The sequence below is a fragment of the Ostrea edulis genome, chromosome 10 (genome assembly GCF_947568905.1).
Source record: "Ostrea edulis chromosome 10, xbOstEdul1.1, whole genome shotgun sequence".
NCBI lineage: Eukaryota > Metazoa > Mollusca > Bivalvia > Ostreida > Ostreidae > Ostrea > Ostrea edulis.
This window is the reverse complement of record NC_079173.1, coordinates 36374503-36390076: the sequence shown is the minus strand read 5'-3', so window position 1 is coordinate 36390076 and position 15574 is coordinate 36374503. Positions and strand designations below refer to the sequence as shown.

The following is a 15574-nucleotide window of genomic DNA, read 5'->3' as shown; positions in this document are numbered from 1 at the left end:
ACGAGTATACCCTTGCAATAAACATATTTGTAAAACCCTCTCATCTTTCCACTTAGCAATGAATAATGTATTAATGTTTCCCTACGGGATCAATAGAAAATAGTTCAGTGAATTTAGTCTTATAAATATTTGCAAACATTTTTCAATTTAAATACAAAATATTTTTTTCATTAAGAAAACCAGATGATCCGCCACTTACTGCATATGAAATGCGCCAGACTATCTTGATGAAGTTATGACAAGTGCATCGCGATCAAGATTTTGTTTATTTCACAAGGTGTCAGATTAGGTTGCCGATAAAAACATTTAATTTTCAGTTTCTGTGTAATAGAAACAATAATTATATCCCACGGAACAGAGGATACAATGTTTCTGACCCGTCCTTCAGTCCCTTTTTGTCAGCCCAACTCTTCTGAGACGCTCCACAGAATTTTGTGAAACGTTGTAGTTAATAAGGACACATTGTGTACATATGCTCATTCCAGGAAATTCTGATTCATTAATTTATCTTGGAGTTATGCCCTTTTTGAACTCAGGATTTCGACCCAGTCTCTCCTGTTCTTTTCAGCGCAAATTCTCGGAGACCGCTCAACAGAATTTCATGAAACTTTGTAGATGATAAGGACATATTGTGTAGATGTGCATATTTTTTCTGGGAGTATGACCCTTTTGAACTTTGAAATTCGAACCCATCTGTCCTGTTTTTGCAGTAATGCCATTTAGTATGTGAGGCATTGTCAAGGAATGTTGGAACGTAGGGTATGTGAGCTTCCTCACTTTCATTATTTTATTTCATGACATCTTGAAGTATTGCGATATCTTGTTGTTTATGTGTGCTGTCATAATACACATTGTGATAAAGGAATTAGATCAGTTACATGAGGAATATGTTTTGGTTCCAGCTAACAAAGCTTGTAACAACATTGTCTTTGTTGGTAAGGCTCATTATTACGACTGTATTTTAAACAAACTTGGCATTAATTTCACTTTTGGTAATCGTACTTATACTTATCTGCCCTTTCAGAGGATGAAATTCTTCAAAACCATGCTTCAGTTTTAGATACATTTAATATCTCAGTCAATGGGTCGGATGATTATGAGTAACCGTACCAATACTGGATTCCTAAACTTCATAAAAACCCTAACAAAGATGCTAGATCCAGTAAGTGTTCTACCAAGCTTTTTATCTTTGCTCCTCACAAAAATATCAACAAAATTCAAACGTTCTACAATACTACATATGCCAGTAGTGGTGTAAATCAAGAGTGAATTCTAAAATAAATTCTATAGAACTTTTAGTAAATTTAAAATCGCAAAACTTTTCTCAAATCAACAACATCAGAACGTAGGACTTTTCAACACTTTACACGACCATTCCTCACGATAAATTAAAAATGAAACTTTTTGGACATCATAGAAAGTAGCTTCTTCAACAAAAGTGGAAAACGGAGATACTCATATCTAGTGATCAGTCATCCCAAAAATTAGTTTATTAAACACCACTCTGATTTCACGCACAAGTACTCTGAAGTTAAAATTAAGAATATGCTGGAGTTCCTCATTGACAATATTTTCATAGACTTTGATGATCAGGTCTTCCTAAAGTGTGTTGGAATTCCCATGGACACAAATTGTGCTTCTTTGCTAGCTGACCTGTTTTGCTCTTCCTATGAAGCAGAATTTATTCAAAAACTTCTACGTGAGAAGAAAAATTTCGAGGAAATTCGGGTTAGAATAGGTCCTCAGTACCTCTTGCTTGTCGTAAGAGGCGACTACATTGGGCGGTCCTTCGGATGAGACCGCAAAAACCGAGGTCCCGTGTCACGATAAAAATATGTCAATGATCATAAATGCCGAACATAGGCGTAGATTTTGTAGTCCTTCACTGACAGTGGTGACGTCTCCATATAAGTGAAATATTGTCGACAACAATATTCAATCAATCAGCCAAACGGTGCCTCAACAATTCTGAAACATGACGTTATAAACACGGAGTAAAATTGTTTACCGGCATCGTTTTCGTTCATAGAGTCACATATCTATCTGTTAAAAGTTGGTGATGTAGTAAAAATTGGACAGGTTTTGTTCTGGATCCCCACGCATGCGCCTCGATTTGATGCGCTATGTTCTGAACATGTAAACAAAAACTTACAATCTGATTTAAATCAGCTCCTCGATCCGGTCATCTTTTTATTGTCGCTACACGTGTAGTTATGTCTAATAAAAATATTGTCAAAGACGGTAACTCCTGTGCTGATATTTCCTGACCTACATGTCTACTAGACCATGATTTTGCTAATATCCACAATTGATTTATACATATTCATGAATTAACAGTTTTCTAAACTGTTAATTTTAAAAATAATTCATTCTAACAAGTTTTTATCTATTTTAATTATTCTGTTTTACGAAAATGTGAGTTTTCTTATGTTAACCAGTGCTATACTTTTGCTTTTTGTTTGTCTGACATCTTAAAAAAGGTTGCACATACACATTTTCTTTCGTTATTAATTGAATGAAACTATACTGAGTGGAAATTAATACATTTTTGTTCCACGTTCAACCCTTAATATTGATACAAGTAATATCATTATATATATTATGCAATATTAATATATATCATAATTAAAATATATTATATTAACAAATACTATGATTATGATATATCATATCAATTTATTATATAACAATTAAATATAAGTCACATGAGGGTGGGTCTACCGTAATTGGTTGTTAGAAATGGTCGTGTAAAGTGTTGAGATGTCAAAGACTTCAAATTCACCTGTTTATAGAGCTGAAACCTATCTAATTCTCAAACTATTTATTGTGAATATTGTAACAAATAGTGAGACCTATTCATGCAAAATAAAACCTTTTACATGTTCACAATACCATGATATGAAAGATTAAGGTTTCGCAATGTTTACTCGAGCTCAGTTTATTTTGTTCTTTACAACTTGATTCCTTTCTCTGCTTTCCTTTCACAACCTAAAATAAAAAGGGAATGATTTGAAATCATTATTGGATGATTTAAGGCGTAAATGTGATAGTGATTTGTGGATGTTCAATAATTAGAATTCACAATTAAAATACATATATTACCGAAGTCCTTCGATTTCACATAGAAGTCCCGAATCTTCATATTGAGAGCCGATAGAACCTGCTTGATAACATCGTCTAGGTCACGTGGATCCTTCTGACGCGCCATGATATGGTAGCCATCATTAGTAAGGTGTGTTTGTTGATGTACAAGCGCAATTCCCTGTGTAGGGTGAGGATCATAGTACCGAACTGTGAACCTCCCCAGGGTCTCTTAAAAAGTCAAATTATTTCATTTCCTTGAATGTATCGTAAATCATACAAAGTCACGTAGAGTATACACTTATCAACTGATTCTCTGAAATACGTTGCCCCGGATATTTTTGGAATCACAACGCTATTATTGTGTTTTGTAAAGATAATCATAAGTTTGGTTGAAGGAAGGTTTGATAGATTTGTTTTCAATGTCACTGGGGGCACAAGGTTAAAGGGACATGAACATTTTTTTTTATATTTCCATATTTATTGTTTAGAAAGCTTAAGTAGGGTATTTCTAATGGTTGGCAAAATTTGAATATCAGTTGCCAAGGTACAGTGTACATAGGACATACCGCGCTCATAATTCTTTGTTATGTAAACAAGGCTCGTACCATGTTTTGTTTACGTAGGTTAGATATAATAGTAAAAGTTTCATTTAAAGCAGATTTTTTTCAATTCATAAGTTAATTCTGATTACAATTAAATAGTTTCTAGTGTTTGGCATATCTCATTTTGTTTTACACATGTTATTTTCTATTTCGCCATCTGCATGTAAACAAAAACATGACCCTTGTTTACATATCAAAAAATTCCGGGTGATGTATCTCGCTTGTAACTCAACAACTGATCTTCAAATTTTGGTTGACCATTAGAAATAATCTAGTTAAGCATTTTAAGCAATCAAAATGGATAAATAAAATTTTAATTTTTTCAGCTCAAATCGTGTATATGCCCCTTTAATACTAAGATACATTTTATCGAGGATTTTACAAACTAGGCTGAGAGAAATATCGATGCATAATACCCCAAGATTGTGTACAAACCATTTGTGGACATCCGGATGACTACTCCCCCAGGGGATTTGGGGCTATCAGGCTGAATTCTTATCGCTGTGGTTCGACACTCTTCAAGAGACCTTCATAAAGAATAACAAAAAGGATTTTCTGTAAGTTGAAATACAGTGCATATTCTGAAATTGATATTAGAAAGATGTTGGTGTTCCTCATTGATAAAATTTACGTAGCTTTTGAAGCTCAGGTTTTCTAACAGCCTGTTGGAATTTCCATGTGTATTCTTGTATTAGATGACATGAGATTGATCAATGTTTGTTGTCTTTTGGGGCATAATTAATTCAAAACGTTAACTTAAAACGAAGAAATATCTTGTGGCGTTCAACTAGACGTTTTGTTACATCAACGTTTTATATATCATGAATATCCACTTTCATTCATACTTCAAGTCATGACCTGCTACTTACATATGATTAAAAGACAACACAAAACCTTATACAGGTGCTTCATATTTGAATGTTTACTGAGCAAGAATGCTAATGAAAAACTAACCAGCTACATGTAATGTAATGACAAAGGGGTGACTTCAGATTCTCCAATGTGAACGTTGCAATTTGCATTTGTAGTAATACTCTATTATCACACACTGTATAGGGGGAAATATTCATTTGGGTTTTATTTTCATTATATTCGCGATTATATAAACGATCGCCAAAAAAGAAAGCCATCGTAAAATGCTGTTCAAAGTTTTGGGGGTATGAGTTCAGACAAGAGAAGGGGTTGATCATTGAAATATAAACCATCGTGGAATACTGAGCGCTAAAATTCGCGAAATTAAAACCCTCTACAGTACATATGTTATTTGTGCTTTGCAACTGATTCCAATCACGAAAGCATGCTCTGCGTATGATGAATAATCTTCAAGACGATATTGGCTACTGATAAATGAGATAATGTCTTCAGGGGTTGCAATAATCTCGTTTAAGTTAAACATTTCGCAAATTTTATGGTCGTTAAAATACATTTGCAAATACTACCTGAAAATTGCTTCAATGTTTTGACAATAGATCGCTTCGTTTACCTAATCAATATCTAGTTCTTACGATAGGTTAACAGGAGGTACTTACTTCTTTTCAGCACTCTAATAATCTGGTTTGTCCAGGGACCCGTGTCTGTCCTGTTTTTGTTATTTTACTTCTCGATAGTATTATGAGGTTGAACACTGTTTGTTATCTTCACTTTTGTCATTAAGACAGTTAAGATCAACTTGCTTTGAATCGTTAAATAAGATGTACATTTAACACAAGGAAACTGATTCATTGAGTTAGAGACAGACAAATAAATCAACATCTATGTTTATTTCTAAATTGTGAAGATCTTAATGTTTACAATAATAAAAAGATCTTACGGAATCCAACGATTCATCACTTCCACTAGACTTATTGTTGCATCACATAAAACCACAATGTCTCCGTAGGAATTGTCTCTGATGGCGTTATCCAATGTGTCCATGTGTTCATACCACCGTCCCGATAGCTACAAGTTACACACTTATATGATATATATCTGACGTTTCTCTATCAATGAATTTCTTTTTCAATTGCTGTGTTATCTAAATTATATGTATGCTTCTTCATGCTGCACAATCTCACCACAGCTCTGTTTTTGCTGAATACGGATCAATTAAATCAACACTAGTGTAGTGATGAAATAAATCATATTTTGTCGTTTTGTGGTTACACTAAGATACATATATAAAAGTTCATATGTAGGTTTTTCTAGCAGGTTTATATCACTTGTAGTATATTTTTTGTAGATGAGTAGAAATGGAGCAGTTTAGGAAAATTAAAACAATATATGCAATAACTCAATCAACATGCTATTTTGTCTATATATACGGCAATATTTACAAACGTTCTAGACGATTTTTTTTTTTAAAAGTCATCAATCACAAAAGTTGCTGTCTTACGGGAAAAAAGAACATATTTATTATTGCTTACTCCTCCTAGGCACCTGATCCCCACCTCTGGTGTGTTCAGGGGTCCGTATTTGCCCAAATATCTTTTTCGTATTGCTTATAGGAGTTATGAGATTGATCACTGTTCGTTATCATACATGCTGCCATTTGTGTGCAAATTCTGAGAACTTTAATTTTTTTCTTTAAATTTTGAATCAAAAATAGAAAATTCAATATAGTAACGCATTTTATATTGTTGTATACTCCCAGTGAATGTTAACTTTTGTATCATTGGCATTATTCTCTTGTTTCATCGTCCGAGCTGCAATGGATTCTACGCACAGACGTTTTAAAAGATTTCTGTATTGAAATATGTGTGACATTCGTTCTGCTTGTTTCAATTTGACACCCATTATCTCTTACATAAGAATATAATAGTTGTTGGTGACGGGATCGGGTGCTTGTTTTCGGTTGACAATATTACAGCCATCTTACGGCGATAATATAATTGAAATATCATCGGTTTGATGTTTTTTTTTAAAGTTTTTCTGACAGGTCCCAAATAGCCTACTCGTTTTCAAAAATCAAATAAACGAACTGATGTGACCCAATTTGTGTTATAAAGTATTAAGATTTTTCTGAAAGAACTCGAATTCCTGCAAACAAAAGATACTAATACGATTGCTAACGTTTGTAAAATGTTCTTGCATTGTTTTCACAATTTTGAAAAGGTCTATTTCGTATGGGCGAAAAATCAGTACATTCAAAAAGGATTTGACGTATAGTTATAGATTTAGGTTGAAGTTATCTGTTCAGTAAGTAAGAATGTATCAAACTAATATGAGTCAGATGTACGACAGGTAATTATAAAGTATTTAAATCAAGATTTTGTTACATACCGTTTTGTGATCAAGACTCTTTGGATCCAGGTATTCTTCATTGAATTTTCTGGGAATCGAAGATGATGATGATTCGAAACGTCGAATAAGAGATACAAGTAGAAATGCTGTAAAAGTATACATCTCCGGGACTATTTTCAAGATGATGTCGAAACTCGTCTTTTTGATATAATGATTCAGCTGCTTTCGTCTTTCTTTTATATGTCACCGGTCTTACGGCGCAAAGCAATCCCCGCATGCGTATATCAGTACTGTAGGATATGTAGATGTAGAAATTGAATTTTGTTGAATACACGTTTAGAAATCATTTCGTGTTGATCATCATTTTAAACTTTCATACATTTGATCACAGGAATATTGTCCCTTCATAATTTGGGTTTCAATTTACCATGTACGACCTTAAAGGAGACCAAGGTGTAGTATGTCAGGCTCGGGTTTACTCTTTGATCTTGAGAAAGCATATGTTCAACGCAACCAGTATGTATTGAAAGTAATTATTCAATGTTTGTACATGAAACCTGTGTTAGATAATAGGATACTTTCTACAAGAAAAAGCATGATTCTAGCGACATAACGGTGATGCGTGATTCTAGCGACATAACGGTGATGCAATTCCTTTTGTTTATATTTGAGAACATATCTTCATCCGGAAAATTTTGTTATGGGTTTTGGCAGTTAGCAATGCTAGGTAATCATCCCATTTGACCAAAATGACCCATACATGTTATCATCAAGTAATGTAGATTAGAAAAAGGTATATAAATTCAAAGGAAGCGATAACTTATTTTTTCAAGAACTGTATAGGCCATTTATGACACGTTTGAATCTACCTCTTTATCATTTAGATTTCAATATTGCAGTCATATAATGACTTTACTGTGTAGATGTTATCTAATTGCAAAACATCATTTCCGTTAACAGTTAGTTTTGGTTCAGTGTTTATGAGATTTTGTTTACTAGAATAGGTATAAAAGGAAATGTAGTGGTTTCATTTAAGTCGAATTAATATCATATTACGTACCATCTATCCTTCTGTGTTTAGTAAACCAGAAGTGATAAAAGAATTAGATAGGTTACATGAGGAATATGTTTTGGTTCCAGCTGACAAAGCTAGTAACAACATTGTCTTTGTTTGTAAGGCTCATTATTACAACTGTATTTTAAACGAACTTGGCATTAATTCCACTTTTGGTAATCATACTTATACTCCAACTGCCCTTTCAAAAGACGAAATTCTTCAAAACCATGCTTCAGTTTTAGACACATTTAATATTCCAGTCAATGGGTCGAATGAATATGAGTTACCGTACCTATACTGGATTCCTAAACTACATAAAAACCCTTTCAAACAAAGATACATTGCTGGATCCAGTAAGTGCTATCCAAGCCCTATCTTTGCTCCTCAGGAAAATGTTAACAACTGTGAAGGAGAAACTTCAAACTTACTGTGCGACTACATATACCAGAAGTGGTGTTAATCAAATGTGGATTCTAAAAAATTCTAAAGAACTTTTAGTAAACTTGAAATCACAGAATTTTCCCCAAATCAATAGCATTAAAACCTATGACTTTTCAACACTATACACGACCATTCCTCACGATAAATTAAAGACTAGACTTTTTGACATCATAGACAGTTGCTTCTTCAACAAAAACGGAAAACGGAAATATTCATATCTAGTGATCAGTCATTCAAAAACTTACTTTGTTAAACACCACTCTGATTCCACGCACAAGTACTCTGAAGTTGAAATACAAAATATGCTAGAGTTCCTCATTGACAATATCTTCGTGGTCTTTGGTGATCAGGTCTTCCAACAGTCTGTTGGAATTCCCATGGGCACGAATTGTGCTCCTTTGTTAGCTGACCTGTTTTTATATTCATATGAAGCAGAATTTATTCAAAAACTTCTACGTGAGAAGAAAAAATCTCTCGCTGTGACCTTCAATTCGACATTTAGATATATCGATGACGTTTTGTCTATTAACAATGATAGCTTTCATTCATATGTCGATTTGATATATCCCTGTGACCTCGAAATAAAGGACACCACAGAGTCGTCCACTTCTGCTTCATACTTAGATATTTTATTGAAAGTAGACATTAACGGCAAACTGACAACTCAACTGTATGACAAACGGGATGATTTCAGCTTCTCCATCGTCAACTTCCCACATTTATGTAGCAATATTCCATTATCAACTGCATATGGTGTTTATATATCTCAACTGATTCGATATGCAAGAGCTTGTTCTGGGTATAGTCAGTTTTGAAATCGAGGTAAGCTACTGACAAACAAATTGATGGTACAGGGATTTCAACAGTCTCGATTGAAGTCAGCATTTCGCAAATTCTATGGTCGTTATAACGATCTAGTTCGTCAATACAACCTCGCATTGGGTCAAATGCTGTCTGACGTGTTTCATACCGATTGCTAAGCCCTTCTTGGCACACTGATTTTGACTGCGGATAACTCCGTTTATCTGATCAGGATATAGAGCTCACGGCGGGTTTGACCGGTCAACAGGGGATGCTTACTCCTCCTAGGCACCTGATCCCACCTCTGGTGTGTCCAGGGGTCCGTGTTTGCCCAACTATCTATTTTGTATTGCTTGTAGGAGTTATGAGATTGATCACTGTTCGTTATCTTCACCTTGCATTACTCGGGTATCTGAATCAAATATTTAAATATTTAACTAAAACATACTAAATTGTGAATTTACAAATGGATGTTCAACATATAATTATAGATGCACAATATTCTACATTTCACAAAATGTTATTACATTCCGAATCATGCCGTCAGCTCCTTAAACTAGACTTTTGACATCATAGACAGTTACTTCTTCAAGAAAATTGGAACAAGAAATATTCATACATTGTAGTTAGTGATCAGTCAATCAAAAATAACTTTGTTAAACACCATTCTGATTCCACGCACAATTACTTTGAACTTGAAAATAAAATATACTGGAGCTCCTCATTGACAATATCTCCATAGTCTTTGGTGATCAGGTCTTCCAACAGTCTGTTGGAATTCCCATGGGCATGGATTGTACTCCTCTATTAGTTGACTTGTTTTTGCATTGTTATGAAGCAGAGTTTATTCAAAATCTTCCACATGAGAAGCAAATATATCTTGCTGTGGCCTCCTTTAACTAGATATTTAGATATATCGACTAAGTTTTCATTATGTCGATTTGATATATCCCCGTGAATTCTGAATAAAGAAAAACGCAAGAATCCTTCATACCTGCTGTATACTTAGATATCTTATTGAAAATTGACATTAATGTGGAAAGTTGACGATGGAGAAGTTGAAATCATGCCGTTTGTCATAAAGTTGAGTTGTTAGTTTGCCGTTAATATCAAATTTCAATAAAATTTCTAACTATGAAGCAGAAGTGGACGACTCTGTGGTGTCGTTTATTTCGAGTTCACTAGGATATATTGAATAGACATATAAATGGAAATTATTATTGTTAATAGATAATACATCGTCGATATATCGAAATGTCAAATTGAAGGTCATAGCAAGTGCTTTTTTCTTCTCACGTAGAAGTTTTTGAATAGATTCTGCTTCATAGGAATATATAAACATGTCAGCTAACAAAGGAGCCCAATTCGTGCCCGTGGACAGCAGACATAGTTCAGAGAAACCTCAAACGTATTGTGCCACAACATATGCAAGAAAGTCGTATAAATCAAATGTGGATTTCAAGAATTTGTCTTTCAGCATGTTCTCTGTATGATTAGGTTTTAAATCGAAGTAGTCTACTTACAAAACGCTTATCTTGTTTAAAGTCAGTATTTTGCCAATTCTATGGTCATTCTAATGATACAATTTACAATTACACCCTGCTATTATATGAAATGCTATCTGACGTGTTTCATCCCAATTGTTAGGCGGTTCATTACATACTAATTTCGACTACAGATTACTCCGTTTAATTGATCAGAATAGAGGGCTCACAGCAGGTGTGACAGGTCAACAGGGGATGAATATTCCCTTCTAGTCACCTGATTCTACCTCTGGTGTGTTCAGATGTCTGTGTATGTCCTACTTAATTCTGTATACTTTGTTGGAATTATGAGGTCGATCACTTGTTTATTTTCATTGATACAGATTTTGGCAGTCGGAAAGTTTCTGACTGAAAACAAGAAACTTTGTTAATGTTTTCTGCTTCTATCGCACGTAGAACTACCAGTTTAGTATACCTTTGGTCCTGAGAACATCCTGCAAATGTTGATATAAATTATGTGACAATTCGTTATTGATAAAGGTGTTTGTTATTAATTTGAATTTTCCCTTGCGTTGACTTTCGTCGTCATTTTCCCGGTCATGCCAAAGCCACGTGAATCGCCACCGCCATACGTTTTTATGACGTTGATTTGAGAAACGTTTTGTGATTTCAAATTTACCAAAAGTTATTGAGAATTTTCCAGAAGCCACATTTGATTTACATCACCTCTCGCATATGTTCTGGCACAACACGTTTCAAGTTTCTTCTTGACAGCAGTTAAAATTTGTGTGAGGAGCAATGGAAAGATAGGGGATGGGTGGAGCATTTTATTCATCCAGCATTGTCTCTATTTGTAAGATGTTTTCTGGAGATTTGGAATCCAGAATAGGTACGACAACTCATATTCATTTGTCCCATTGACTGGGATATTTGATGTGTTTAAGAGGTGCCTATTAAACATAATCATTTAGGGTGACCACTGCACTGACTCCTCGTAAATAAATCATTATTACAAATTCCAGTGCATCGATGAAAAAGCAGATATTGACACGGAATCATACACCACACATTATTAAGTTATTGAAATCCTAGATAGCAAATGTAAGAAAACGTGATGGGGTTAACATATTGTTATCTTTTAACATATCTCAGTATTAATGTATTTTGTGTACATTAACTACTTGAAAGTTGAAGCAGTAAGTTCGTCTTCAGAAATAAAATTAGGAATTTTAATGACTTAGTAATTGAACGTAATGGCATGTGCATATATATTTATTGAGGTTTTAAATCTTGTGAATACATTGCGAAAAGTTTTATGACTTCGTGGAAATTAGAACATACATGACGAAATGTATTAAATATGTCCCCAAGCCATACCTAAGAATACATGGTTGCCAAAATGTTCTAGGTGGTTTTAATAAGATAAACTGTGCAGGATATTTGCATTTATAACAATTTTCATATATCCTATGCGAATTAGTTGCTTTTTCTGTTAGAGAATTGTGAATTTTATCCATCAATGACAATGAGAATTTCATTACCAAACAACAACCGTTATACATGTAATTCTTTCAGTTGTTTTACACTGAGTCAAAAATCGTTTTCTAGAATTTTCATAACATAAATGATACAAAAATTAAGGTTCATGCATTTTAACAATGTGCATTTAATTGTTTCCGTGTTATTTGAAACATTATTTAGAGAATATGTTTGGGAGACGTCATGTTTAGTTCTAGAAAATCTTTAAAATGAAGATAACGGACATCGATCAATCTCATAAATCCCACACGACTTTTTAACACTGTATAACATCACCATTTCTTACAAAACATTAATGACTGAAAGATATCAATGTTTTTCATAGGAACATTGTTACAGTATTAAAATTCCTATCAAAACACCAAATATATCACTTTTCAAGTCAATAATGTTTTGTGTCTTTGGTTTAAAGTCGAGGACTTATTTAACCGATATCACCTGATGAAGACCCACAGAACGAGATCTAAAACATGAAATGTCGTAACACAGTCTCGATCTCACACTATATATCATACATGTATGTACCAAGGAATCGCTGACACAAATCCTTGATGTTTTGAAGACCCACTACCGCCACATATAATTGTCGAGCGTTTGACGATGAAGGAATCATTACCTACTTTTGACGCGGAGGACACGTCTACGGGTAGGGTGTGAACCCACAGACCAAAGCTCACGAAATATTACAAACATATACGGGCATTATCATGTTATTTGATTCGCGAGAAAGTGTAAGAGTTATTTGCTCTTTAAATTTGGTTTATTCCGTTGAATTACTATAGGATTATGCAAATTTTCAAACATTTCTCTTAAATTACGGAATAAACAGTATATTAAAAATGTGTGAATCAAATAACATGATTATGCCCATATACGTAAGGAAATCAATAATCAGCAAATGTCAATCATTTCTGTGACATAGAAAGCATTGATCCGTGTCGAAACACATATATTGTTTATGCTATATACGTGCATTGTCGTTAACCATTGTAATCGGAAAAACTACAATAAGTTTCTTTTCCCCACAATTTCCTGATATATTTCATGAACTAGTTCTTAGTTTCATTTTATCAACCGTAAAAAGGGGAATTTACACGTGAAATACTCTCATTTTTGAGACTTTGGCATACAGTAAGGAACGATAACTATGGGTAGAGATTGGCTGTTTGGATGCAAAATGCTGAAATTCAAGTCGGCATCGCGTTTTCGAAAATACGAAATATTGCATTTTCCGAATTTCTGCCGGAATTTTCCCCCTTGAAAAACTTACAAACTGCGACAAATCCGATGGGCAGCGCGGTTGTTGGTTCCGGTTAATTCCTGAACAGTCTAACAGTTGTATGTCGCTGGAGTGTGCTTTTATTCTAAAACGATATTGTATTGGCGAAGTAAGCCATTCGAAATGTTATGTTTTGTAAATGCACGTGCTGCACACTGGTTATAGTGTGTTTCATGGGTTTACAACATATACAAGTAAAATCAGTGCCTTGTGCTACTTTCTGTTCTCGAATATGACAGTTTTAGCATAATTCTATTTTCCAAACTCTACGGATTTTCTAAACGTCCGTGTTTACCGCCACTATAAAAAATCTCTTGTTTTGGAGATCCGCCTTTCCCATTCTTATTACATGTAGCTAGCGAATACACCTCGGGCTCGGAAACATGCATGTTGAAGATCCCTACCGGAACAGGTTAAATTGACCGTTACATTACATGTATATTACACTATATACACTATTTGGAATGGACTATGCTTTAAAGTGAATGGTTTTCAGGATGACAAATAACGCTGGAATTCAGTACACTTTTTTCAATCATAGCGCTGCCCAATATATTGAGATTTCTTCTTATTTTGCAGACAAAATATAACTATCTGATATTTATAACTTTTGGGATAGAGACGCAAATATTGACCCTACATACATGTACAAACACTGTCAGCTATGTTGCTCATACATGAAATAAATGGCATTTTCTAATACAACATTTCCCTTTAGAATAGATATATGTGTATATGTATTAGATTGGATATCTTTTCTCAGTCGTATAATGGTTTCCGTTAATCTCCTCAGTCCTATAATGGTTTCCATTAACATCAGTCCTATAACGATTTCTGTTAATCTCAGTCCTATAATGATTTCCATTAATCTCAGTCCTATAATGGTTTCCGCTAACCTCAGTCTATAATGGTTTCCGTTAATATCAGTCCTATAATGGTTTCCGTTAATATCAGTCCTATAATGGTTTCCGTTAATCTCGGTCCTATAATGGTTTCCGTTAATGGCTATCAACGTCTACGGGATTATCGGATGCTGATTAATAGCAGGTAGCTTCAGCCTGGCCAATGAAAAAAAAACCTTATGGGAGGAAAATGAAATAAATTTAGTTTTGCTCATAGGAATCATTAGCACGACTCCGTATTTTGCTCCTATCGATAATTTGGCCTATTCGATATCCATGACCGCATTTTTCATATAACAGAATATTGGCTCAATTCTGGGACTGTTTCAAGCCTTTGGGACCAAAATTACATGTATCTTATAATTATACTGTACATAAAGTATGCATATTTGCTTACGACTTAAGTCTGTCAGCTATCACCTGTCATTCCTTTTCCGGAACGTCCCAGCTTTTCACCCATCCAAATAGCGTGTTTGCCTTCACCTTTTCAACCTCTTTGTCAACCCAACAATTTTGTATCCGTTATTTTCGTTTTTCATCATGATCAAACTTTTACTTGTTTATCTCTTATTTACAACGCAGACGACAATACTATATGCTAATCATGTTCTTCCTATTACTATTTATCAATCTTAGTGATCAATCTTATAACTCCTACATGTACAAGGAATACAAAATAGAAACTTTGCCACACACGGAGCCCTGGATGTACAAGAGGTATGATCAGGTGTCTAATAGAAGTAAGTATCCCCTATCAAACGGTCACACCGGCCTTGAGCCTTTATCTTGATCGGGTAAACATAGTAATTCGTAGTCAAAACCAGTGCGCTAAAACGGCCTAAATTGGTATGTAACACGGCAGACAGCATTTGACCCAATAATAGGTTGTATTCACAAACTAGATCGTTATAAAAATCATATACTTCGCGAAATGCTGTCTTTGAGCGAGATTGTTGAACTCCCTCTAACACCAATATGTCAGTTTTGAGATGAGAGATTGCCTATGTAGGAAATGCATTTAGTGGGAATTTGAATGCTTAAGTGGGACAGAATGGACCTTCAGTCAGTGAAGAAGACATTAAAATGTATTCAATAGCGACTTCTCTTTAAATATGTAAATGTAGGAAATACAAAATACTATTAAAAGAAATGTTTTACTAAAATGG

At 34.3% G+C, this 15574-nt stretch overlaps 1 protein-coding gene across 1 annotated transcript; it reads right to left on the bottom strand.

Moving 5' to 3' along the window:
• Positions 1-2950: 2950 nt before the first annotated feature.
• Positions 2951-5614, bottom strand: LOC130050707 (uncharacterized). The gene is made up of 4 exons (XM_056150943.1): positions 5497-5614; positions 4122-4213; positions 3103-3312; positions 2951-2988 (listed from the first exon to the last, which is right to left on the bottom strand). Exons 1-4 carry the CDS (start codon positions 5598-5600, stop codon positions 2951-2953), a joined length of 444 nt encoding a protein of 147 aa, XP_056006918.1. The 5' UTR covers positions 5601-5614.
• Between the last annotated feature and the right edge of the window lie 9960 nt (positions 5615-15574).